Below are 27,402 nucleotides of genomic sequence, written 5' to 3'. Positions count from 1 at the left end.
TTGAGCGCGGCACCGCCGGGCGGGCGGCGGAGAGGCCAGCGCTGCCGGCCTGGCGCCTGGGCTGCCTCCCCTCGGCTTCACCCCCGGGCGGCGCGGGAGGATGAACCTGGAGCGGCTGAGGAAGCGGGTGCGGCAGTACATCGACCAGGTGAGGCGCGGGGCGGCGGCCGTCGCTGCGGGCCGGGGGGGTGCTGGGGAAGGGGCGGCTGGCCCGCTGGCTTTCCCCGAGGCTCGGCCCGGCTCCCGGCGGCGGGGGAGGCCTGGGGAGTGGGTGCAGCAAGTGTCGGCCTCTGCGGCTGGGGAGGGGGGTTCATTTCGAAATGATGCCCCGATTCCCCTGGAAGGGGAGGGGAGGGGAGCGGGTGCGGTGGGCCGGAGGCGCCGCCTGTGCGGTCTCCGCCGGGAGCCGGGGCGTGTGGCCTCCTCGTAGCGTGACGGGGGCATGTTCATGGTGTCCTCTTCGTTTGGAGGAGGAGGAGGAGGAGGAGGGAAGACCGCTGTGGGAGCGGTAGGGCTGCCGTGTAGCGAAGGCACATCTGCAGGATCCCTCCCGCACGGGTTGTACAAGTTGGGCCGTACTTACCTGGTGATTATAGATGCACATGAAACTAACGCACGACACTGTAGGCTGCTATTAGAGGGCAGGCTTGTTTTCATTTGTTGATGGATTCAGCAGTTATGTTGCTGCAGGGCAAACAAAAAAAAAACCACAACGGGAAAAAATGCATTAATAAATTAGATAAAGTATAGCATGAAATTACTCTGCTCTATTTCTAGTTCAGAGTTTTCATACAGCCATCGCTACTGAGATAAACCCATCTCTTCAGTTAGCACGAACATTTGTTGCCAGCAAGCCCGACCAGAAGATTGATTGGGACCCAAGTTAATTTGGTGGATTTTATTGTTTTGTTTTACAGTACACACTTGAGTTAAGCTGCTACAGAGACACTTGTGCAGCTCTGAGGACAGAGCATCAGGAGGAACGCGAGACTGCTTCTTTGTGTACTATAGTCAGCTTTTGGTACTGTAGAACTGCTCCACAAAAGTTGTGTAGTGCTCCGTAGGCCTGGATTACGCCCTTCTTTTGTGGTATTGAGAGATTTATTTAGACCTCAGTTCTTTTAGATGGTTATTACACATGTGGAGTTTTGATTGGGGTTTTTTGGTGGGGTTTTGTTTTTAGTTTTTTTTATCTGGGAGTGCAGATTGAAACCAGAATATTCTCTTGGCAAATTTGCTGGGCATTCTTAATCCCCACCAAGTAGTAAATGTGAAAACACAGGATAGAAGAGACCACTTAGGTCATGCAGTGTAGTGCTTTGTGAGGACTAGAATACCATCAATGTGCATTTCAGAAAAGTCTGCGTCCAAAAGCATAAAACAGTCTCTAAGTTTGTAAACAAACTCCACAACTGTAATGATGCAGGAAAGAGTAGAAGTGATCAAGGCTTTTCTAATGCTGCAAGTCCTTGCAATGGCAGGATATTTGTTAAATGTCCAGCAGATCCTGGGAAGCATATTATCCCTTAGAAGGATAAAAAGGACCAACAGTAGCTCCTGCTGATCTCTGAGAATAATCCCAGGCAATTCTGTGAGGTTTTGCCTAGCACCCCAAATCTGATGGCAGCCTTAGCTGAGTTAGTGGGATATACCTGCAAACTCTGCTTCCGTTACGTGTCGAGTTGCCACCAGTCTTCTCTGTGTCACCTGACTCTTCTGAACTGCAGACTTAACAGCGAAACTGTGTATCCAAGAATAAGACAAAATTCATATAGGGACTATGGTTTGTGTGAGGTTAAAGCATCTTGACTGGAGAATGAAAATGTCTTAATCAGAGACGGTGCTGCTGAAGTTTCCTAAAGTAATTTATATGTCTTTTTTTTATATAGTATTCTCTTTCTTCTAAAATGTAGCGTTTAACTGGGGGAGGAGAGATTCTTGCTACTTTTTCAGTGATAGCAAATCAACTAATGACCTATTGCCATATTTACGTAGCACATACCTTTTGGTCAAAGATACCTGCATTTTACTGAAAATAAATGAACAACCCCATCTTGAATTACTTTTGGATATCCTTTAGAACTTTCAGTACTGTCCCTTTTAAACTCTTTTTTGAACTTACAAAGGTCTCAGATGGGAATCACCATTCGTTAGAGGCTACACACATAAGGTGTTAAATGTGAACGAGGTACAATATATTTCAAAACAATCCAGGAAAGCTAACCCCAAATAAATACTAACTATTTCTATCATGCTTTTACAGCAGCAGTATCAAAGTGCCCTATTTTGGGCAGACAAAGTAGCTTCACTGTCTCATGGTAAGTAGTTACTTTTTGCATTGTTTTTGATTAACTTTCTGATAGTGTTCTGTTTTCGTTTTGTTTGCTTTTAAGCTGTGTGGCTAAATGTTGAAGTTTTGAGTTTGGTTAAGTGATTTTCTGAGATCTTTGGAATGCGATTTTGCCAAATAGAGCAGGGCCAATCTTCCTTCCCTTCTGAACTTTGTGTTAAAATTAATGTTTGGACAAACCTTAAGCTTTGCCTACCTTAAGAGACACACACAAAAAAAACCCCAGTGCTACGAGAGACGGCGGTGGACTCCTACAGGATTCACTCTGTTGCGCTGGGTGTCAGGTAGAATGCAGGTTTACAGAGGTAGTTGATGTTGGTACGCTGTGTCTGCCCACAGCCATGGTCCATTTACCTTCTTAAACTGATTCTAGAGGATTGATCCCACAAAAGCTTTGGTTGCCAATAAAGTAGGAGAGTACTGAACTATGCTTCTGCAATCATAACTTCAAGCTGCAGAAGTCTAATACTTTCACTTTCACTGTTGCTAGGTTCTCACTGATCTTTTTTGAGAGACAATTCTGTGTTGTTTTTTCCTGCCCTGTGTCCAAGGGCAGGGTAACTTACAACTGCTAGGTTTTTTTAGATCTGTATCACTGTTGTCTCCTTCTCATACACACCTCTAGTATGAGATTTTTTGTATTCACTGTCCAGTGCACTATCTGATGTCTTTACAATTAGAATCTGATTATTTTTTTTCTTTTTAATCTCTCACTGATAGATATTATAAATTGTTTATGCATATATCTATATTAAAAAAAACCCCAACTTTATAACTCAGTAGGATGCTAGAGTAGGGGAAAAACACTTTTCTAGTGAAGCAGAAGTGAATATTCTGTATGGAAGTGTTTAAAAATATATTATAAATTAATGGTTTATAATGTGTTCTTTTATTTTAGAAGAACCACAAGATATCTACTGGTTGGCCCAATGTCTTTACCTAACAGCTCAGTATCATAGGGCAGCACATGCCCTTCGATCGCGTAAGTTGGATAAGGTAAGTCATTTTAGTCAAAGACTTACTGTTATTCCACTTTTAAACCTCTGCTGCTAACCACAGTGACTTCTTCACCATCAGAGGATAAGGTTTATGGAGAAGTAATTAAAAAATTTGCATGATGTAGTTATGGGAACCAAGTATAGCCCTGTGTTCAATAGGCCAGATTGAAACTGTTGTCCCCAGATAGGTCACAGAAAAGAGAAGGGGTCCAAGGATGTAACTGCAGCAGGTATGGGAAAGTGGAGTGTTGCTTCAGGTGTAGTTGTTTAAGTTGTCCTTCCACTCTGAAGGCAAGAGTGAAGCAAGTGTCCTTTGAGAGTTTAATAGTAGAGGAAGTGTTACAGACTTAGTAATTTTGGTCAGGAAAGATTTTTGGAGGTGAAAAGGATGAAGAAGCCATACAACTGAAAAAGGAAAGAGCAAAATGGAGTCTAGCGGCATAGGTAAATATAATCTCTCTTTGTAACTAATATGTATGCAACTTCTCTTTCAGTTATATGAAGCGTGTCGCTACCTTGCAGCTAGATGTCATGTGAGTACACATTTTAACCTCTATTGGAAACAAACCAAACTAAATAAAAGACGCATCTTGTGAAGATTGGGTACCTGACAGACAGTGTAGATGTCTGTGTTCTTTGGAATAACAGGGTTGAATTTTGTGACAGTTGATTTCATTCTTTAACCTTCAGTATCGTCACTGGACTATCCATTGTGGTACTATTCTAAAGAAGCCCAACCAAACTTTTTTTCCAGGAAAGAAAATACTCCTCTAATATTTTGTGGGGAAAGAAGTGAACCATTTTTGTCTCATGTTTACATTTTTAATTGGTTGGTTGTAGTACAACCAGAGGAGATAAGATTTATGGTTGTATAAATATAGTTAGCAGCTTTATAACTCTGTATAAAGTGTGGTACATAAATAGTGAAATGCAGTGCTTTCATAGAATAACTGAGTCAACTGGTAGATTAAATATAGAAATTTGAAATAGAATAATGTGCTGCTTATAGAATAAGATGATTGTTTTTTATTAAAACCTGTATTAACTATTTTCAGAAGCATATCTGCCTCTATGATTGCATAATGCTGAATAATAAATTTTTCTGTAGGTGTTAATTTTATAATTTTTTTGCGTATTATAGATGACTAGTAAAATAGTTGGCTGCAATTGTGAAATTACATATGTCCAAGTAAGAATATGCATGCATGAAAAACCTGCTGATGAGCACTGGTTATAATCTGTACCTTTGAAATGTGACACTGTTTATTGGTGCTTTATGTACAGATGTTTCAAATCCCAACCTTGTTTTTTACATGTACATGTTTGGCTAGTATGCTGCCAAAGAACATCAACAGGCCCTGGATATTCTTGATATGGAAGAGCCAATCAACAAAAGACTTTTTGAAAAGTACTTGAAGGATGAAACTGGATTGAAAGACTCTACCACAGAGTGGGAGATGTCACAATCCTCTGTAAGTGACATTTTTTAAACAAATAATTTTATAACTGAAAAAAATATGTGAAGACAGAAAGTGATTCTGCAGCTGTATGAATCTGAAACTCTATATGTTTAAGCTTTCTATTTTGGATAACATAATTTTTAAAAATGCTGAATTGTTCTCCTTTCAGTCAGAAGTCATATGTTAACTTGCCTGTATGAAAATAACTCGGTTTGCAAAAATGATGAGTGCTTTTCAACAACTTCCCATAAATTGTTTGCATACACTTTGCAGGAAGTTCATAATCTAGCATTGGTTTTTAGAGTCTTTTAGCTCTAAGCTGCAATTTCAGTCTTGGTAATGTAAACTAATACTTCTTTCAATTGGGCTGCAGGTTCTGAGATAACAAAGCAAGTTTTCTTACTTTTCTTTTTTTTTTTTTTAATGAGATATTTCCTTAATCACTCAAGTGTTGTTCTCAGTGGGCCATTTTTTGATCACACTTGAAAATGATGTGATGTGAAGGTGAAGTTTTTGAAGCTCAGTGAAAATTCTGTATAGGCACACAGTTAAAAGCGATCGATACCATGTGTAGGCTGAAGAGTCTATGAAGTGTCTTTACTTTCTGAGTTACCAACTGAAGTTTATTAGCTAAAACTACAGTGAAGGTGATTGACAAACAGCATTTTCCCTGTGAGACTGAAGTAGCAAAATGGGTTCAATCATCGATGTCAACTGATTTTGAATGCTGGTATTAATGGGTTTAGGGGAGAAGTGGATTAGACTGAGTTACTGCGGTGCACCTTAATGGGAACATTAAAGCTACTACTCAAGCAAAGGAAGAAGTCCTCGGCTTTGGCTGTTTGTTCTTGCTCCTTCACCATCTTATCCCTGTTTTGTGGTATTCTGGCCCAGGTGTGGATTATTGAACTAAATTGGGAAATGATTTTGACCGAAAAATAACCCAGCCAAAACCCCTCAACTTCATCAGTCCTTACCTTCAAAAATACTTGTGATAATGTAGTTCGCTAATGCAAGGATGGGTTTGGTTTGCCCAAGGTGAGAACTACAGAAGTGGGTACTGCTACAGGAAATCTTAGATGGAACTCCTCTCTAGGAATGTAGCTTTTTCAAACTTAATTTAGTTTGCACAGACACTGGTTGCAGAGTAAGAGTGACTGTTCTCTGAGCTGGTAACAATATTATCACTTTAGCAGCCCTCGGGGGTTTATTAGTTTTAATGCAGCTATACTGTTTCTAATGTGCAGACTCCTGAGAGAGTTGGTCTGTCTGGTTAGTCTGATAACATAGATGTGTAATGTGTTAACTTTCTCCAGGTAACCTCCTGACACTTCTGTGGCCTTTTGGCTGAATTGAACACCCATCTAGGCAGTTTTGAACGAACATGTTAGTTGTTAGACATCTTAATACAACTTTAACTGTGGTAATAATGATCCTTCACTACTTTCATTTCTGAAACATCTTCTGTTTTGGGTTGAAAAGAAGGATATGTTTTTCTAGTCAAAATAGTTGAGTTCATTGATTTGGCCTTTTTCATCTCTACTGCAGTCATTCTTGTCTTGCGTGAAATATGTGGTTTAATAGTAAACAAACAAGTGAATCACTTTTCAAAGTGACAATTCCCCTGTATTGAATATGAAGGGAATTTAGTATAAATAGCTTACAACTCAATATCAGAGAACTGGATGTTGGAAGTAGAAAAGATAAACTCTGTACTCCCTCTACTTCAGGCATGAGTTTGTTTGGCAGTAGATAGCTTGAGAGAGCATTCATCTGATTTTTTTTTTAAGATAGCAGAGACAATATTTTATCTAAAGACAGCACTAGAAAACCAGCTTCCATCATACATGAAATGCTTTTTACTTTTCAGGGAGCCCATTTGATTTGTGCTCAAAACCAAATTGCAAACATTGATTCAGTCTTTGACCTCCAGCCCTGCTTTTCCACCAGATCAAGAGCTCTATATGCCTTCTGCGAGGGAAGATCTATGATGCTTTGGATAATAGAACCCTAGCAACATACAGCTACAAAGAGGCCTTGAAGCTTGATGTTTACTGCTTTGAAGCATTTGATCTTTTAACATCGCACCATATGCTGACGGCACAAGAAGGTCCGGATAGCAGTATTTTTCAAATACAAGTAAAATTTAACTGTTTTCTCAATCTGCCTTTTTCCTGGATAAAAATTAAAGCAATGCTACCATGTAACAGACTTTGAAATGTTAAGAATATAAAATGTATGACATGAGTGAAAATTGTTATCTGCTCGAAGTTACATTTGAACTCTATTTTTCAGTCTTGCAGTGCTAAGAATTAAAAGAAACAAAGTAACCCAGCTGTCCTGTTAGCTTGGGAAGCTCTGGTGCTCTTTGCCCAGCCTAAACCTGTGTTCTCAATTTCATAGGCTTTGAATCCATGACACCCTACTGGTGTTTGCTTAGTTATAGTAGGCATTGGTTAATACAGCATTCACAGTGATAAAATTTGACATGTAAACAAAAATAGTGGTGTGTTATGTCATCTTTACTGAGTTTTATTTAAAAGTGTAGAAGAAAAAACTTAAGAATTCGATCATTAATTTCCATAATTAGTAGTTATCTGGTTTAGTATATCTGTACTGTTATCTTCCTTGTAGTTTCAGGATGAGCATCATAAAATTCTTTGAATTTTTAAGCTTTTGAAATGTTGGATCTTGCTATTTCTCCTGTAATATGACCACTTCAATTTTTCTTTTAATTCACATAGAAAAAGAACTTCTTGAATCTCTACCTCTCAGTAGACAATGTACAGAAGAAGAACAAGAATTGCTTCACTTTTTATTTGAGAATAAATTGAAAAAGGTAAACTCCAAAACTGACTAAAAAGCTGGAAAATTGATTGAAAGTCTTGACTTCAGCTGTAAATTTTCTTGGATTCCATTTATTCTGAACATTGCAATAAATAAGGGCTTTGTAGTTTTGGTTATTTTAAAATTTATAATGCAGTAGATTTCACTTTATGGGAGTAGTATAATAGTTTTGTGTAAACTTATTTTCTGGTGTGGTGACAACTTGAAATTCTGATTATTTTTTTACCTTTATTTCTTGACAAACTTCTTGGTGGGGAAAAAGAACATTAATAATGTAGCCAAAATGTCAGTTACCTGAAAATACTGGGATATAGCAACATTATTCCAGACTATCTTTTTCCAGAGGTAACACGAGAGCACTGAAAGCTGACTAGATAATGCTCAGTATTCATTTCCACAGCCTACATTTAAGATATTGATGCTGGCAAGGATCTTTCATGTTTTAAATGAGCTTTTAAGCACATTATAAAGAACCATTTTACCAAATAGATGTTTTATGGACTTTCGGTTTAAAACTAAGAATTTAAAGAAGCTTAGTTCTTCTTAAATATTCTTTTAGAGCTAAAAACATTAATACTTATACCATCTGATTTTTGATTGGTTGTTGTTTCACATGTTGCTTCTTCTGTCTTTCAGTATAATAAACCCAGTGAAACACTGATTCCTGAATCAGTAGATGGTCTTCAGGAAAACCTGGATGTGGTAGTATCCTTAGCTGAAAGACATTATTATAACTGTGACTTCAAAATGTGTTACAAGCTTACTTCGGTGTAAGTATACAAAGCAACTTCAAGGTTTTTTTTCTCATATGGTGCAGTATAATAATTATGCTTGGACTTAGAGCAAATATCATTGTTTAATGCATTGACATACATAATAATTGGAATCAAAGTTTCAGGTATTTAAAACGTGTAGTTTGTGTCTGGCAAGACACATAATTTTTATGATATGTAGCAGAAGTATCCAAAGCAAGACTGCAGTTAATCAGCACTGTGCTGCACTTCCCTTCATCCATTCCCTTCTTACTCTGGTACCGTCAGTTTTGTGTGTTCTCTACCTACTTGTTTGGCCTTCAGAACAAACAGGTTTGGATCAGTTGGTTGGTTAGGAAGTATGATTTCTCTGGCTCATTAAAAGTTATGTTAATTTTGATGTGCCAGGTATTGCGTCTCAGCTGTTAATGTGGCTCAGGCACACGCTGCTGCTCAGTTGTCAGGTGGGTCTTCTGACAGTGAATTGCTTCTCAGTTACTGTAAATGTGAACACATGGTTGTGGAGCTATTTTTTCCGCTGGCTTGACAACTACCTTTTTAAGAAAACAGTATTTTTGTGTGTGTACTGCATAGACTCCAAATATTAGTGGTATAAAATAGAAGGTTTTTTGTTTCCTTTTTTTAATAATACAGCTTTTTCGTAGCTGAAGCAATCCATCACTATGTAACCCGCATGGAACCCAGTACAGGCAAGATTTTTGGGAAGGCTGTAGAGAACGCTGACAGTTAATGGTGAACTTAAACATTGAGTAAAATCATGATCTGTTGAAATAAATTACTCCAATTAAGTCAACACAATTATACTATTTGTTTCTGAACTTAATTGCCACATCTTGTCTAGCAGAAAGTGTCAGGAGTAAATGTCTCCTAAGGAGGTGGATGCGAGAGCTTGGAAATAAGAGTCTGAGAAGCCCATATAATTTCAAAGTTTTAGACTCTCTTCAAGAGACCGTTTAATATACTTGTTTATATGTTCTTTTATACTTTTCATTTTAAATACTTTGAACTATTTAAAAATATCAACTAAACTTTTAACTATTTCAAGGCGTACTTCTCAGAGAATGGAGTCATAGTGTTGTACTTCTGATTTAAGAATTTCTGTGAATAGATTTCAAGACATCTTTTTTTTTTCTCTTAGTTTACCAAATGCCAGTGCTTACCAAAAGGACACATGCCTACAAGTCATGTCCTGCATGCAGTTTCTTGTCTGTGAGACCATCTTCCATTTCTAAACACCACAGGAAACAAAAATTTAAAACTGAGCTAAATAAGTTTCCTGAGGCATAATGCTTAGTGTTAAGCTTAGGTGTTTCCTGAGGCATACTGCTTAGTGTTAGGCTCAGAAAGCTGAGGACTATTGCTTGAGAGTTGCTGTCAAACACATGGAAAAGATGAACAGAAATGTTGCTTGCTGTTTGTTGGTTAAATTTGAAGTGACTTGCAAACAAATGTGAATTTCTAATTGTATATTCAGCTTGCAAGAACGTACTGTTATCCTCTTCTGTTAAGCTAAATCATTAGTTATTTTTCTGGTCTTAAGAGAGCTTTTATTATGCTGTTAATAGTTACAAACAGTTTTCCTGTGCCTAAAGTGGTAATTAACCGAAACATTGCACGCTATAAAAGCAACTTGCTTATAACACATTAAAAGTTTTGAAATGTGTGTTGCAGACTTTTTTTTTTGGTTTTTTTTTTTTAGAGTGATGGAAAAAGATCCTTTCCATGCAAATTGTTTACCTGTGCATATAGGAACGCTTGTGGAGCTTAATAAAGCAAATGGTAAGAAACACAACATTTAATATGAGTCAAAAGAAGATTGATAAAGCTTCAATTTTGAAAAAAGAATTAATGATGCCAAGAAACCCCCTTATATATACCATTTAAAAAATTACATAAGTTTTTCCTCCTACCTGCAGTTTCAAGAAAACAGTGGTAACTCGAAAAGAAGGGAGTTTCAGAGCTGACAGTGGTGGGGCAGGGAGTAGTTATGCAGGGTCTTTATTCATTCATGATGATGAGTGTCACTGTCATTTAACCACTGGACTATGTAGCCAGAAAGTTAGTGAGCTACACTGCTTCATTTCTGGTTTTTGGTTTCTGTTTTGAGGTCCTCTTCCTAGAGTATCTAAGTGTACTTCTTCTGCTCAACAACAAAGTAAAATATATTAATTTAAACTAGAAGGAACTCTTCAGCAGTGCTTATGCTTAAGTGAACATGCTTTTTCCATATTAGAAAAAAATTCTAGACTCTCCTTGCCTTTGCTGTTGTGAAGGCCTCTTTTTAGTTCAAACAAGTTAATAATCATGCAACACCTTTGTTGGAATTACAGGAATAGCTTACTTGCAGCTGGCATGGCTTTTTCTCATTTCAGACTTCATATAAGCATCCAAAGCAAGTGACGAGCTTGAATGTCTTTAAAACCAATTGGGAAGTAGAGTAAGGAGCTCGTATGATTTGCGGTCTCTCAAAGGATGGGCCATTGTATGTACGCAAATAGGTCATTAGGTGTACTAATACTTCTAAATATATAGTAAATGTACTTTTCAGTTACTTTACAGTTTACTGCATCTGAAAATGTGGCCAGTACTCTGATTTTTCTTCTAAGCCTGCCTTGAGAAGCATATTGTAAATAAGTTGGTATTTTGTAAGACAGTTTTCATATTTGATTTTTCTGAAGTCCAGAGTTGATAGTACTCCAGGATAAACTCACCAATTTAAGAGCACCATACTCTGAGGAGATAGAAATTCTGTATATTGTAATGCTATTTCTTTTGAAGTTGCATAGGCAATAGAATAGTTATCCTGTATCTGACTGCTTCCGCTGTTATTAGAAAATCTGTAGTAAGTTATTGTAATAACTAGAATTACTATTTTTATTAGAAAAGTAATCACTTAGAATTCTTCCAAATAATAATTTATTTGCTTTTGTCCTATTTTCAGCATATTAATGCACAGGACTCTACTTTGAAATTGATCTAGCCAGTATGTCATACCTTTTAGGCATAGGAAGTTCAGTAGTGATTTACCTTGACAAGATACATTCAAGTGTAATATTACCAGCATTTATTTTAATGTATGTTAACGAATGAAGTTGTTGCAGAATTCTTAAGGGATGGGATGTATAACTGATAATTATGTGCTGTGAAGACTTATGGGTTGTGGGTTTTTTAGTTAATTGCAAAACCAAATCTATTTTGAGGTAGTTTGAAGCATTACCACTACACAGAAAACATTTTTGTTCACTTGTGCATTGATAACGTTAAATGTTCTGGATATTTTGTATAGAAAAAAGGGCTTGAAACATTTGAATGTTTCAGCATGTTTTAATTTTCTTTTCTTGTTTATTCCCACTATGTAGAGCTTTTCTATCTTTCTCACAAACTGGTGGACTTGTACCCAAATAATCCTGTAAGTTGTTCTAAGTCTTTATTACCAGGAAGTTTTTTCTAGGTGAAAGCATGTAAAGGTTGTAATGTAATAGTTTGAGCAACAGAATTCAAAATCTCTTTCTGGATGAAGCTAGTAAAAATGGTTTGCTCCTTTTATTTTCTACGCATTGTAATTTTCTTATACCAGATTTCTTTTCTTAAAACAAAGTACCTGCAAAATATATTCAGTGTGAGGTATTCACTTTGAATAATAATTTAAAACAAATGCTACAGTAATAAATGTATATACCTCTCTGGGCAACCTTTTCCAATATTTGATCACCTTCATAGTTAAAATTGTTTTCCTTTTACTCAGTCTGAATTTTCTATGTTGCAACTTGTACCTATTGCCTCCCATCCTATTACTGCACATCTGAGAAGAGCCTGGCTCTGTCCTCTGTATTCCCTACCATTAGATAATTGAAGACAGCAATAAGCTTTCCACTTAGCTCTGCCTTCCTGAGGCTAAATAAACCCAGTTAGAGACATACATGCCAGCAGTTCTAGCTTGTCTGTAATATCAAATAATTCGAAAAGCTGTGATTTCAGTGAAAATGCTTCTAACATCTCTAATTATAATCTGTTCCTCTGTTTTGCATCACCTATGGTGATGTTTCACTAAAATCTGTGTAATATATCTAATAATATTCTATTCTGATTTTAACGTGTAGGTGTCGTGGTTTGCAGTAGGATGCTACTATCTCATGGTTGGCCACAAAAATGAACATGCCAGAAGATATCTCAGGTAATTTTTTTTTTTCTGTTTAGTGAATCTGCTCCTCACTTGCTAAATGAATATTTAACATTCATCGTTGTTTGTAAGCTCATAAAGTAAATGGAAGCCTCAATAAACTGGTTACTACTAAAATATTCCTTTTGTTGACACCCTTTTTTTGATACAGCAATTTAGACCTCATCCATCTAGATGAGATTTAAAAATGACAGAGACTTATGTGGAATCTCTTTCCGTTACCTTCCTGTTACAGGCAGGTGTAGTCCCTGCATTTGCTCATGGCTGCCAAGCTAACTACAGCTAGGTAATCAAGCCTCAGTTCTTAGGTTAAGGACAGTCAGGCATTATCCCAGGTTCAGGTTTCATATCTTAAAGGGAAGAGTTGAATAGAAAATGCTGACATTTGACTATCTAGTTCTTTCTTTGCACAAGCAGCCTTGGTCTTTTTAGGTTGGTCAGTTGTCCAGTGCTCTTTCCTGTAGGTCTTCTGTATGTGTATTATCAACACTGGGGAGCAGGACCTTTCTGTGAAGTAGGGTATTTGTTTTGGTGCTGTAAGCTTAAACTGAGAAGACTTAAATCAATCTGTAAGGCTTTCATTTTTCTTCTCAAGACCTTTATAGACACTATCTATAAAGATGGGTTAGTAATTTAGACTGTTTAAATGCCTGGTTGTTATGAGTAAACTATTTAAATTCCTGACAAGTACCAGTGTGTTTTTGTATACTGGAATCTTGAAAGTCTTCAAGAAGCTGCCCTGAGTTACACATGTGGTTTTGGTGGTGAAATAAAGAATATCTTTATTAAATCTGCAAACATCCCTAGCCAGAAAGGGTCTAGAGATGTGTTAGGAAAAAAACAAACCATCAGAATTCAGGGTAGTTCTGGCAAAGAGAAAAAAAGATCTGGTAAAAGTGAAATAGTAACAAGATGCTCATGTTTCTTGGAGAAGAATGATAATGAGTAACTACAAGGCTAGGGACAACTGTGGGCTAGACAGTAGTTTTTAGAAAAGGATCTGGAGGTACCATGGATAAAAACACAAGCTCCCATATCGTTGTTCTGGAGTCACAGGACATCATGCTGGGGCATGCTGAACAGGGTAGAAGGCACAGCTGGGCAGTGCCTGGTAGCATGTAAGGGAAGTATCCTTATGGCTGCTCCAGAAGCAGCTAGCTGCATCCTTCAGGTCTTGCAAAAGGGTTTACCTCCTCTCAGCACCAATTAGGAAAACAACATTTGTAACGGAACATAATCCCATCTTTTATAACAAAAACCAAGCTGTATTGCAATGTGTCGCTCTTGACAAGTCAACATGTGTGGAGAGCTCAAGATGGATGTGAGACATTTGAATTGAATTCAAGAGAAGGCAGTAAACAAGATTCTGGAGAAGGTGGTCAATCAGGAAAGGTTTTGAAGTGATTGAAGCTGTCTAGGATGTAGGGTGGAAGGTGGAAATGTTCGAGTGTGTAAAGTTTTGCCCCAGGAGACAGAGAACAAACTGTTCTCTAGGATCTTTGATGAGAAATGATGTTTAACTGTGACAAACAAGATTTAAATTAAATGTTAGAAAAGAATGAAATGTTTAAGGATAGTTAAGCAATAGAATAGATTACTTGTGGAACACGTAGGATCTCCATGTCAGAAGCTTTTAAGAAAAGATGGGGCACATCTGTCATGATCTCTTTACTTATTGATGCCCTTGCCTTCAGACTGAGAAAATCACCTACAGAGCTTTCTACTGTTCCTGTCAAGTCTGTCTTTCTGTAAGGCTCCAGGTTGCAGTCTTCAGCTCAGGACTTCACTGATGTTTTACATATTTCTCTGATGCACGGCAACTGTTTGCACTGTGACAAATAAATACTCTTGTCTTCATTAAGGCTAGTACAGTTACATGGCAAAATTTCAATGCACAGTTCAACCTAAGTGTTCATTTGGTATTTTCATATCCTGTTTGAAACTTATATTTGCTGTAATACCTTATTTTGAAATTTATAGCTAGAATTTTATAATACGTTGAGTCACTACTATTTTTTTCTGTATTTTGCCCAATTCACCTATTGTATTATTGTTTATGTTCAGTAATACCAAATAATTCCTGCTGTCCATGAACAGCAACAGAAATAATACAATGAATTCTTGAAAAGGTGCAATACTTTTAAATCCTAAATTGAGCTTTGTTTACCACTGGTCATTACAGGAGATTATGTTAATAAATACCTCACTATGTGGCATAGCATTGCTATCTAAGTAGTCACCTGAAGCAGATGAAATTTCATTTTTCGTTTTTAGCAAAGCTACTACACTTGAGAGAACCTATGGACCTGCGTGGATAGCATATGGACATTCATTTGCAGTTGAGAGTGAGCATGACCAAGCAATGGCTGCATACTTCACAGCTGCACAGCTCATGAAAGGGTATGCCAAAAATATCATATTCAGAAAAATTAAAATTAATCCATAAATAGTGTAGAATACTGACCTGTATCCCTTTAAACACTAGGAATACATTTGCAAAAATTATCTGGTAGGATAATTTCATCATCTGCATTCAACTGCATTATTTGTGTGATATTGTGTTTTTACTGTTGTGATTTTATAAGTTCTAAAGATTTATATTTAAGTAATCTGTGTTCTACCTGAAAGTTCTCTGAAATTTGTGAGTCATGTTTGTTATACCAGGCCATAAACTGCTGTATAGTAATACCTTGAACAGCTCATTCATGCTGTGGAGAAGGTTTTAAAACAAGTAGTGGACTAATCATGTCATATTGAATATAAAACTATGGTATTTGATTGTAGTTATTGGTAACTACTTCCCTATTCCATTTGTAAATTAAATGTATGAAGGAAACTAGGAAAAAAACCCCCTCAGAACTAACTTAAGCACTGAGAAAATACATGTAATTCCAGAGCAAGTTACAGTTATGTACTGGAGTTCAGATGTTTGTCAGTAACTAACAAATACGTGAAGTCATTTAAACTGCCCCTTAGGTTAATAGTCTATTTAAATCATCTTTTACTTGGATGTATGTAAACATATGCAAACACAGTTGGCATTTCTTTATAGTTTGTGATACCATTCCTGCTAAGTGCGTGTTTGTTTTTTTGTGGTTTGTTTTTTTTTGTTTTTTATAGATGTCATTTGCCAATGCTCTATATTGGACTGGAATATGGTTTGACCAACAACTCAAAGTTAGCTGAAAGGTTTTTCAGCCAAGCTTTAAGCATTGCACCCGAAGATCCTTTTGTTATGCATGAAGTTGGAGTGGTTGCATTTCAAAATGGAGAGTAAGCTTGCAAAATAGGAATAAATACAATCTTAAACATGGATTATTCTGAAATGTGACATGCCAATATATCTACTAAAGTACTTGTATTGAACTATAGAATACAAAGTTTCTTTTAGTTCTAGTTTAGATGGCGTTTACCCTAAACCCTTGCTTTCCACATTGCTCTTCGTTGTTTAAGATTGAATGAGGAAAGAATTTAATGCTTGAGGAACATGTAGAGATCAATTATTATCTTGTGTGTGCCTGTCACTGCGTAGTTACATGCCTTGAAAAGGCATCTGTCTTGCACACACAAGTGCACACGTGCTATAAAATTCTGTACAGCAAAACATTTTGTCTGCTTAAGGGTTTCCAAATATGTTATGAAAAAAAGTAACAGATATAAAAACTGTTCTTGGCTCGCTTCTGTTTTTTTAACTTCATCTTGTTAGCTTTTAGGAGCACATGCAAAATACAGCCAAATATAAATGATTGGTTTACATCTAATTTCACTCATACGATGAAATAATGTCAAAGAACTGTTCCTTGTAATATGGTTTTGTGATACTGCTAATGAAAATTCTTCAATAATTTACTTTTCTTTCCCCCCACCCCCTCAATTCTTAGCTGGAAAACCGCAGAGAAGTGGTTTCTTGATGCACTGGAAAAAATCAAAGCTATTGGAAATGAGGTATTTTTCCTAAAAACATCATAAATATGTAAAATAATAATCATAATATGTAAATAGTAATAATATGATCATAAGTATGTAAAACTCCAGGAGATTCTGTACTATCTTGTGACAAAATATGTTGTGCTTATTTTAAGATAGAAGCAATTTGATAGTCCCGCTGTACTCTGCACTGGTGAGGCCACACCTGGAGTATTGTGTCCAGTTTTGGGCACCCCAATATGAGAGAGGTATCAAGGTCCTGGAGCGAGTGCAGAGGAGGGCAACAAAGCTGGTGAAGGGCCTGGAGAACAAATCCTATGAGGAGCAATTGAAGGAGCTGGGACTGTTCAGTTTGAGGAAGAGAAGGCTGAGGGGAGACCTCGTCACTCTCTACAACTACCTGAACGGACATTGTAGAGAGGTTGGTGCTGGTCTCTTCTCACAGGTGATTAGTGACAGAACAAGGGGGAATGGCTTTAGACTGCAACAGGGGAGGTTTAGACTGGACATTAGGAAAAAATTTTTCACAGAAAGAGTGGTCAGACAATGGAATAGGCTGCCCAGGGAGGTGGTGGAGTCACCATCCCTGGATGTGTTTAAGGGTCGTTTAGATGAGATGTTGGGGGATATGGTGTAGGGGAGAACTTTGTAGAATAAGGCTGATGGTTGGACTCGATGATCCAGAGGGTCTTTTCCAACCTGAATGATTTTGTGATTCTGTGATAAATTTGACTTTAAAATTTGAACCATCTACTTGTAATTGAGTATGTTGAGTTTTTAGATGAGAATCATCACTCATTATCTTCAGTGCTACAGGAAAAGGCAAAAAGTATGTTTCTATATGAAATTAAAAGAAAATAAGTGTTGACTAGAGAGTGGAATCTAGGTCTCCTTCTCAGCGTCTTAGTAGACCGATGGTTCTTGACCTGGGGGTGGAACTGGGTACACATGCTTCACCAGGTTTCTGCCTGGTTTCTGCCACCTTAAATGCTAGCCATTTTTGAATGACTTTCACTTCTGTTTGGACATAATCCTGTAGGTATGGATTTGTTTTCTTTCTACCATATAGAGACACTGTGTGGGCCAAGGATGCTTAACTAACTTCCTGAAAGGAATCAGAATAATTACTGGCAAAAAGTTTGTCAGGAAATGTGCTCATAGTTCAGGCACTTTTGTGAATCAAAAGTCAACCATTACAACCCCGATTCCTCAAACACTGCAACACAGAAATGAGTTTATACCTATTGGTAGTACCATTTAGTTTACTTGTATGTCATCATCTTGTCTAAAGAACATTGTACTAGTGTAACTTAAGATGCCTTAATGAAAGCAGTACCACCTGGTGACAGGCTCTTCTTGTGAATTTTAAGATAGGTTTTCTCTATTTTTACCTTAAATTGAGTTAATGAGGACACCACCTTATGGTACTATAGCTGTTAACAAAGCATCTCCTATCAAGATAATGAAATTGCTTCCAGAGCACAATAAACTTTATAGAAAGTGGAGAGTGCTGAAAAAACTATAATCTTCACATGGACGAGGCACACATTTACTAAAACAAACTGCACAGATACTAATGTATGCACTTACCAGTATATAAATAGGGTTGTTCTGTTTTCATTAAAGCTGCATTTTTGTTCATGCGAATGTCACAACTTTTGTAGATCAGGTTTAAATTTATGCATATGCCTAAATTCTTCTATGTGTAGCATTTTTGTTTCTTGAAGTACTAAATATCAACATACCTATAAACACACAAATGGAAATTTAGAATTAGATCGGGAAACACCTAAAATAACTAGAGATACAGAGATACTCTTACATTGTTATAAATTGCAAATTCATAATGCGATCAAGTTCAAATTATTTTTAATTTCAGCAAAGTTTTAAGGACTCAGATTGTCTTCTGTGTGCCTTGTAAATGAGCTAATTTATTTAGAGCAAATAAAGTTAGACTATGGAGAAGACAGTAAAAAGACATTCAGTATTTATGATTATTTTATGAATAGTTAATTTGGGGGTCTTCAGTGCTCCTAGGCTGAGAGACGTGGCATGATTTTTTTTTTAGTTAAGTAGAAAACGAAATTTGGTTTACATCCAAGTTTTAATATCACTGACCCTTTTAAAGAAATTTAATTGGGTTTGGGGAATGGAAAGATTAGTAAAATGAGTAATTGAATACACATTTTGAGGTTAAATATGTGTGTTGAAAATAACTGAAAATGTTTTTATTGGTCATGAATGAATTGTCTTGTTCATTTGTATGTGGGCTTTTTTTAAAAAGTAGACCAAATTCAGTTACAATCTAGAAGGTGCAGTTATTTGAATTGTTGCATTATTTTGCAGGTGACAGTTGATAAGTGGGAGCCTTTATTGAACAACTTAGGACATGTCTGCAGAAAACTCAAGTAAGCAGAGAGTACTGGAGCTACATTTATCTGGAATACTGCACAAATGTGTTTTCTCTAGGCCTACTTCTCATTTATATCAAGATTATATACCATGTGAGAGCAGTGTAGAAGCACCTTATAAAACCAAGATTCCCTAAATCAGCTTGTGAACATAAATACATTAATTGCCCCATATATCCAGTTTACTACACTCAAGTTAAAGTACTTAATGTAAAAGCCTTTCCTTAACTATTGATTCTTAATAGATAGAAATTTTGTTGTAGGCTTCTAGATCCTTGTATGGGTCTGAATTCTAACTGGCTACTGTCCCAGTCCTGACGTACGTGAATATGTCCAATTCTTAATTAACATAAAGGTAGTTCTGTGATGATTAATTACATGGATCAGTGCTTATGGTTTTGTTTATTGAAGTGAAATACTCAATGACATTAACACAGCAATAAAATACTACTTTATGGTTTTTGAGAACAGAAATATTTCATATTCCAAAAAAACAAAGTGCAAAGTACATATGCAAGCTTTAACAGTTTTAACATAAAGAAATGTTTTCTCATTAATTACCTTAATCTGATTTTAACCAGTGTTTTATCAGTACCATATCTTCTTTTTTTATTTAGTATCATGTTGTTAATCTTCCAATTGGTGTATACTGTAATTTTTGTCTCAAAGCTGCTAATGAGAATGTGATTGTGGTAGATAAAAGTTGTACTTCTGCTTTGGCTTTGGTAGTAATTGCTTTGTGCTTGAATTGCCAATTAGTCTTCATTGTCATTAGGAAATACGGGTGTATAATAGTTACCCCTTCTGCCAAGATCAAACAAAAGGCACTGCTTCTGGAATCTGTTCATGAGTATAATTGCAGGGTTTTTTCAAATACTTGTTTCAGTTATAATTCCTTTTGTCTTTTTAATTTCTACAATAAATTAGTAACTGCTTGCATCACTCTTAGGGCAACTTGCATTTTATTATCTGTTCAGGTTCAGAAATCCAGCCTAATGTATTTCTACATCCTTGTAAACCATCTTTCAAGAAAATCAAGTTGAGAATTTAGGCAGCTGTACTACGCTTTGACAACTTAAAAAATTCTGTAATAATTAAATTTACTAGTGTTCATAACCCATGCTATTGCTATTATGAAAAAACTTACTGGATATATGTCTGGCATTATGTGGTTGAAATTTGAAAGCAGCTTATTAAAATACAGTGGTAGTTAATTGGACAAGTAAATGAGTGAAAATAAAATTCAAATCATGTGAAAATGTTGTGCAGCAAGCAAACAGTTGCATAACTTTTCTGCCTCAGTTGTTACTTAATGCCCTCTAACAACTTCATGTGTTGCTGTTAGCATAATTTCATTATAACTCTAGACATTAAAATTTTTTCTGAATAGACAATTGCTACCTTTATTTTTAACAACTTAGTACTAGGATGTCAAATGTGACAATTTAATTTCTCAGCGTAATGCCATAATGTACATTTAATCCTTGTTTTATAAAATAACCAGTGCAATTAAGCAGTCTAATTAACGGAAAATTTTCAAGGAAAGGGTGGCTGATATTTGAAAGAAAATACAGATATGTGCAAATCTTCTTTTCTGGTATAGATGGCATCAAAATGGAAGTGACAAAAGTACCAGTGTATGTAGCGCTTAAGGGTTGTGAAATTTCTGCCCAGAGACCTTTTCTGATTTTGAACAATGAGGTATTTACTCTCATGTTGCTCCTTCGCTCCCTGGGGAGGGAAATGAAAGCTGCAGAAAGAAAGCTAATGTTACCATGAGCAGCATTAAACATCTAAAGCAATTCACCATGTCAAATTGCTAAGATCGTCTCCAAATGGGGCCTAGCTGTAGGCAGCTCTTGTGCTACATAAGGGGAACAATGATTTCTCAATTACGCTGAGGAAGAAAATTGTCAATATCCTTAAGTCTTTTGTGCATTCTATTATGCTCAGAGTATGAAGCAATAATTTTTAAGTTCTTGGAGGATTGTGTGCCACTGAGATAAGGAAAACACCTTTCACCCTGAAGCTTACTGATAGATCTCCTGTATTTAACCCTAACAGGAAATATGAAGAAGCGCTGGAATACCATCGCCAGGCTCTAGTACTAATTCCTCAAAATGCTTCTACTTACTCTGCCATTGGCTACATACATAGTCTAATGGGCAATTTTGAAAGCGCAATCGACTATTTTCATACGGTATGTAACTGGCTGGTCACAGACTCTGTTATTTACTGTTTCATTCTGTTTTGTTTTGGAACAGAGAACCAGCATTTTATCCAGCCTCCAAATTGGTGTTTATTTTATAATCTTAAATGTTTTTGAAAAACCTTCTTAAGTTTTCTATTGATTAGGTTAAAAATGGCCACTTTGGGAAACACAGTACTTGGATCCTTCTTTGTTATAAAGTAATTGAATATCATAATTGTCATATACATTTTATGTACATAAAGTTGTCATGCAGATGAAATACTTTAAAATACTTCCAACCTATGTCTTGAAGTAGAAACCTTACAGTAAGTGCAACACATGTTATACTTCATGATTTGTGAATGACACTCTGTATAGATATCCTTTTCTGGTTATGTTTTTCTGCTTTGCTTGCTTACTACTTCAGCCAGTTCATATGACAGTATTATTTTGGTTGTGCAATGTTTTGCTTTTATGGTGAAGACTTTATTCTGATAGCGTTGTTGAGCAACAAAACAACAAACTCGGAACCATCATGGACTTAAGATGTAAATAGTTTTTTTTGTTACTGAATACTTTTTACTGTTTTTTTTTAATAGGCCCTTGGTCTTAGGAGGGATGACACATTTTCAGTCACGATGCTTGGACATTGCATAGAAATGTATATTGGTGATTCTGAAGCCTACATTGGTAAGTCTTTCAGTTATGTGGCTCTTAAAGTCATCATGTCCTTTGAGAGGACTCTTATTCTTACATCAAGAAAGACTGTCTACCATTACCTAGTTAACTTACAAAGTAGAGTATGTTTTTGTTTGGTTTTTGTTGTTTTTGTTGTTTTTTTAAATGGCTAAGTGAGTTAGAACTTACCAGCAGTTGCAGATGACCACTGTTTTTTATAGACATCATGACAGTAAATTCTTACCAGTATAAAGAAGGGAAACACTTTGCCATTGGAGCTGGTGATGGTTTCTCTCACAGAAAATATTGATTTGTGGCAGCTTAGAAACCAAAGGGAATGGGGAAAAAATGAAATGTGGAGTTAGAAAATCAGAGGACTTGATTTCAGCTAACGCTGCTGTAGAGGGGTATGTGCAAGGCATTTTCAGCATGTCAAAACTCTGCTCTGTGGAGACAGGATAAATTCTTCTGCCTCCGAAAATAGAGCTTTACATATGTTTAAAAAAAAAAAGTTATTCATAACAATAATACATTATATTGCTATAGTTTGAAATATTCTTTGAAAGCTTTCTTCCCCCCAAAAAAAAACCTTCAGTGACACATTTCTGCTTCGTTGAACTTAGTGATTTATCTGTAATGAACAGAGTTGATGTCCTGTCAAGCATGTTAAAGAGGTTGAATCCAGTAAGAGCCATCTGTGTGCTTTATTGCTTTTCCTGCAGATTTTTTGCACAAATTGAAGCAGATGTTTCTTCTCAATATTGTCTTGCTCCATATGTAGTTGGTTAACACATCTGGAAGAACCATGCCAGCTGTGTGATATGCATTAATGCAAACCATGCTTTATGTGACTTAACAAAAAAAGCCTCTTGGAGAATTGGGAAAGGAACTGGCAATTACTTCTAATAAGAGACTTTTGAATCTGAGTTGGATTTCTTACACTGTGCTTTTTTTCAAAAAGGAGGCTGCTGTATTTTTTATTCAACTTCAGTCATTAAGCAGCGACAGCTCCCTGTCGGTCTGAAAGCAGAGAATCATAGTAGTTTCTGGATGGTATTTTCCTTGAGATGTATTTTTGTGAGTGTTCACTTGGAATAAACTAATGGTTTGACTGTTTTCCTAGGAACAGAGATCAAAGACAAATTAAGATGTTACGACTTTGATGTACACACAATGAAGACATTAAAGAACATAATTTCACCTCCCTGGGATTTCAGAGAATTTGATATAGAAAGACAAACTCTGGATGAAAGTGGCATAGTAACGTTAGAGACATCACATCAGAGGAAAAGTACAGATACCAGTCGCCCATTGGAAGAAACATTTGAGATTGAAATGAATGAAAGTGATATGATGTTAGAAACATCAATGTCAGACCACAGTACGTGACCATAAATGCTGGTAGAGAGCTCATTTTGTCTAAGTGTAATACGTTCGTTTTAGCATTTTTGTTATGGTGTTATACTTTCAAGAATTTGCTATTTTTATATGAATTCAAACTACTACTCTGTACTTAACACCAGAGAAGAAATGCTTGCCTTAAGGATGATTAAAAAGTATACATGACGGACTGTTTCTACAAAATTAGTCATACATGATGAAGTAAAAAATAAATTCACTTTTTTTTAAAAACTGTTTACTGATCCATGTGTCTGCCATCAGTAAGACTGTGAAGGTTTAAAAATAGTATACTTAACATGGAACCGTTTACAATGTTGCTAAATTGAATAGCCAGTCTAATATAGTAGTATTGTGGCTTCTGAGTTTTCATCCTGTCTGTGAGGAATGCTTTCCTAGTAAATAGACCAAAAACATCCATGAAGTTTTATACTTACTACTTTATAAATATGTATTCCTTTAAGGAGCAATTTCAGTGGTTTTCCATCATTTGACTCTTAATTTGGCATACATCAAATTGATGACAAAGCATGTTACTCTGTTATACTTTCTCCTAGTTATTAATTTCAGTTCCTTATCATTCTATGTTGTATTACTGACGGATCATTTAAGAATTGTTTCTGGTAAGCTGACTAGACAACAAACATGAATGGCGTAAACATTAAGGTAAATCAGTCTTCCCTGGAATTAGTGTTATAATGAAGTTGTAAGCCACAGTGTGCTACTGCAGGGACCACAGTCATTCTCTTTACACATTGTTGCTTTGTCAGTGCAAAGGATTAACTGAATAATACACATACACAGTTTTTACACGTGTGGTATTTTTAAATGTCATTGGTTCACTGAAAAATGAAGAAGTAAAACATACGCCTCAGAAGTGATTTGTCCATCCACTAAACAGGGACAGGTCTGTTTGCTGCCTTAGCATGAATGTTGAACGTATTTTGTGTAAATTTTTCCCTTCCCTTCTCTTCTTGCCTGTTCCACGTATGTCATTGTGTGGGGCTTAAAATTAAACACTTAATGCTACAAGCTGTCATAATACTTTCTTCTGTGACTTCCAGCTAAGTTTTGACAGTTAATGTTTAGAATAGATTTCCTGAAGTTTAGCAGTCCAGACTTCAGTGTGAAGTACTTCAGAACTCAAAACTAGTACTTTTTCCATCGACAAAGATTTTTCATAAAATACAAAAATTACTTTTATTTTAGTCAGCAAAATAAAATCATTAGTCTAAAATGTAATTTCTACACTGTATCTTAGTACATTTGTGTTAACATTTAAACATGTATTTTCAATTATAATTTTAGCATAAAATATATACGTTTGGTTATTGTGATATAATTTTCATTCACTTTCTTGGGGCAAGGTATAAAAACCCCTGGCCTATTAGTGTGATTCATTAAATATTTCCTATACTCTTTTTTGGTACTTTATGTAAATAAGAGGAGACAAGGGATGAATCCAAGTACCTGTATTGAAACCTTGCTGTCACTTGCTTTCCAGCCGTCCATTTTTCTTGATTAATGGTCCTTTTAATTTTAAGACAATGTTTACTTTTAATTTTGCTGATGAATGGATATCAAAGGATGGGCTGATACTGTAAACTTTTGAGTGATTTTTTTTTTTTAATTGTATAGTTTTGCATAAACTGGAAAATATAAACTACTACTTCTCATCGCACTGCCTCTGTCTCATGGCTCATTGAGTTCTCAGGGGCCAGGTTCTGAATCCTAAGGAATATACAGAGAGTAGAGACCACTACTTGGAAGAAATCACTAGACAGGAAAGCCTTCATTATCCGGGGATTCTCATTAGCCAGTCTGAGATAACTGCTGGTGAATCAAAATGCTAATTTTCCTTTTTCCTTTATTTTGCTACCTTGCTTGCTTGCTGTGCTGCCCAGACAGAATTTTTTGCTGTGACTGATTGTGTCTTTGTTCTTTGGCTCTTTTCCTGATAGTGCTTTCATGAATCCCCATCTGGCTCAGGGAGACTTCATTGCATCAATGCAGGCCATATACACAGTTTGAATCCAGGGTATTGGCTGTTTTCCACGTCTGTGCGTTACTGAACATGAACTCAGGTTCTAGACACATAGGGACTTTAAAATTCAAGGGTATTGAGTGAGGAAAAGCGAGGGGAACAGTCTCTGTTTTAACAGCGATTGCACACGCTCTCACTGCTGAAATCTGGTTGGGTCGAGGAGATCCCCTTGCTTTCCTACGAACGCCAACACGGTATTGTAGAGAAGTCTGGTTCTGTCCCAGGGACGGCAGGAATTGTTCTGTGGCTCCACAGAGGGAATTATGGATGCCCAAGTTACCATTCCGTATGTTTGAATATAGGGATTGGAGGATGGGTCTAGTGCAGAATTCCAATACCAATCCCATATTTTCTTGGACGTTTAGAAAGTAAGGTGAAGAAAAATGTTTTATATCCTCGTTCTAAAGCACTTCACCCAGAGTTGCATGTTTGCCTGAAAGACATGGGATGAGCCATGAGTCTTAAGTGGAAAAGTCTTTGTCCAAACAGAGTGTGGGAAAAATTAATCGCTTGGGAAGTGTATGCATCTGGCCAGTATTGGGTCTCTTTCCTTCAGTGCATCTGCTAAAAAGTTCATACAGCAGGCTTTCTTTTCGTATCTGGTAGTTTGTGTGTGGTTCAGGTGACTTCTTATGTTTGAGGTAAACTGAAGATTTTTCCTGAGGATGCTAGGGGACTCTGACCGGTTAAGACTCTATAAGGAGCGTGTCTCAACAGCTACTTTATTAGGCAAGTCCTGTCCTTTAAAGGATCTTTTGGTAGCTATTTTTACATCTGTGCTTATGTATCCTGAACAATTGTAACCAAGAAGACCATCTCATGGATAAAGTGACAGCAAGGGCTTGTTGCTGCACACAGAGCAGCCAGAAGGCTATTGTCAACAGATCCTCAAAGAGCTGAACTCCTTTTTCTCTATAATATTATCTGTTTTTTTAAATCCAGCATAAGTAAATCTAGTTTTCTAGTGAGACATCGTGGCAATTTCTACATGGAAGTTGGCAAAAAAAATCTTCTAGCAAATCAGGCCTTTTGTCTGATGTCAGGCATGGATATAAGACTTGGGTTGTTTCCTTTTTTCTGCTACTACTATTTTCATTGACAAACGTTTAAAATACTGATAAAAGTTAGTATTTTTTCCTGCACTCTTCAGTTATGATCTGATGGTATGTCACCTCTGATGACAGTACTGGCTCACAGTATTCCTGCCCTGTCTGTAGGAATCTTCTTAACCCTGTGCTACTTCCTCAGTTGTGGTAATGCAAATGCTTGTGTGGTTATGTTGTGAATCAAATCAGGGAACTGGTCCAGCATTTAAAAATCTTTTCTGTATCTGACCAATTCTAAGGTTCAAAGACAGTGAATTGCTGCTGTGTTACTGTCATCAGCTGGGCAGAGTGGTAGGAGTGGGAAGAAACGGATGGAATAGTGAGAACGGGCATTGCTATAAAGGCAGTATCATGACACTGTGCCTTGGCAGGTATCTGCTGGAGGTTTTTTGTCTGCCTGTTGCTGGCTTTCATTTATTGGCATTAAAAGTTACATAGAAAGAAAAGTATGCCAACAGAGGAATTCTTGATACAACTTGGCTTGTCTCCCAGCCCTTTAGGTAGCTACAATTAGGTCAGAGCTTGTGAGCTAGTTGATGATGTGCATATCTCAGACAGGACTTTAGGGGAAGTTTCTCTCTCCTAATTTTTCTTCCATTCAATGTTTTGATCTGTTCTTCTTCTGTCCAAATCCTTGCCTTTGTGTCAGCAGCTCCTGCCGTGCCCTAGTCTCTTGCACTTCCCAGCACCTGTCCTGATCCAGTCCTGCTCTTGCCTGGACTCTGCTTCCTAGATAGCGCTTGGTGCCTTTCTGGGTAATTCTGACATTCGGATTTTCACCCTGGTTCTAGTTAAACTGAGTATTGTCCTTGCTCTCATGAGGTCTGGCGGTGCATTGCCTGCGTGTAGGCACTGTTCTTCTGACAGAAGCTCCCCGCAGACACAAGACGCATGAGCAAGTAATGAGTAATGGCCTCTTTTCCCACTCTGTTTTCTCTCCAGGACCTGGCCAGCTTTCAGACCCCGCATCCTAAGCCTCTGGGTGCCCCATCCCCGCGGCGGCTGTGACCATCCCGCTGGACGAGGCAGAGGCCAGGCC

At 37.0% G+C, this 27,402-nt stretch overlaps 1 protein-coding gene across 1 annotated transcript; it reads left to right on the top strand.

Annotated features, from left to right (window-relative positions):
- CDC16 (cell division cycle 16) lies at positions 1 to 24,894 on the top strand. The gene is made up of 18 exons (XM_074815212.1): positions 1 to 148; positions 2,264 to 2,318; positions 3,249 to 3,346; positions 3,843 to 3,881; positions 4,680 to 4,820; positions 6,759 to 6,918; positions 7,553 to 7,647; positions 8,292 to 8,425; positions 10,128 to 10,207; positions 11,788 to 11,837; positions 12,529 to 12,602; positions 14,883 to 15,008; positions 15,729 to 15,881; positions 16,490 to 16,553; positions 18,882 to 18,943; positions 21,011 to 21,146; positions 21,737 to 21,827; positions 22,939 to 24,894. Exons 1-18 carry the CDS (start codon positions 101 to 103, stop codon positions 23,202 to 23,204), a joined length of 1,872 nt encoding a protein of 623 aa, XP_074671313.1. The 5' UTR covers positions 1 to 100; the 3' UTR covers positions 23,205 to 24,894.
- Positions 24,895 to 27,402: the final 2,508 nt, after the last annotated feature.

The sequence above is a fragment of the Strix aluco genome, chromosome 2 (genome assembly GCF_031877795.1).
Source record: "Strix aluco isolate bStrAlu1 chromosome 2, bStrAlu1.hap1, whole genome shotgun sequence".
In the NCBI taxonomy this organism is placed as follows: Eukaryota; Metazoa; Chordata; class Aves; order Strigiformes; family Strigidae; genus Strix; species Strix aluco.
Note: the sequence above shows the minus strand (reverse complement) of the source record. Positions and strands in the feature narration are given on the sequence as shown.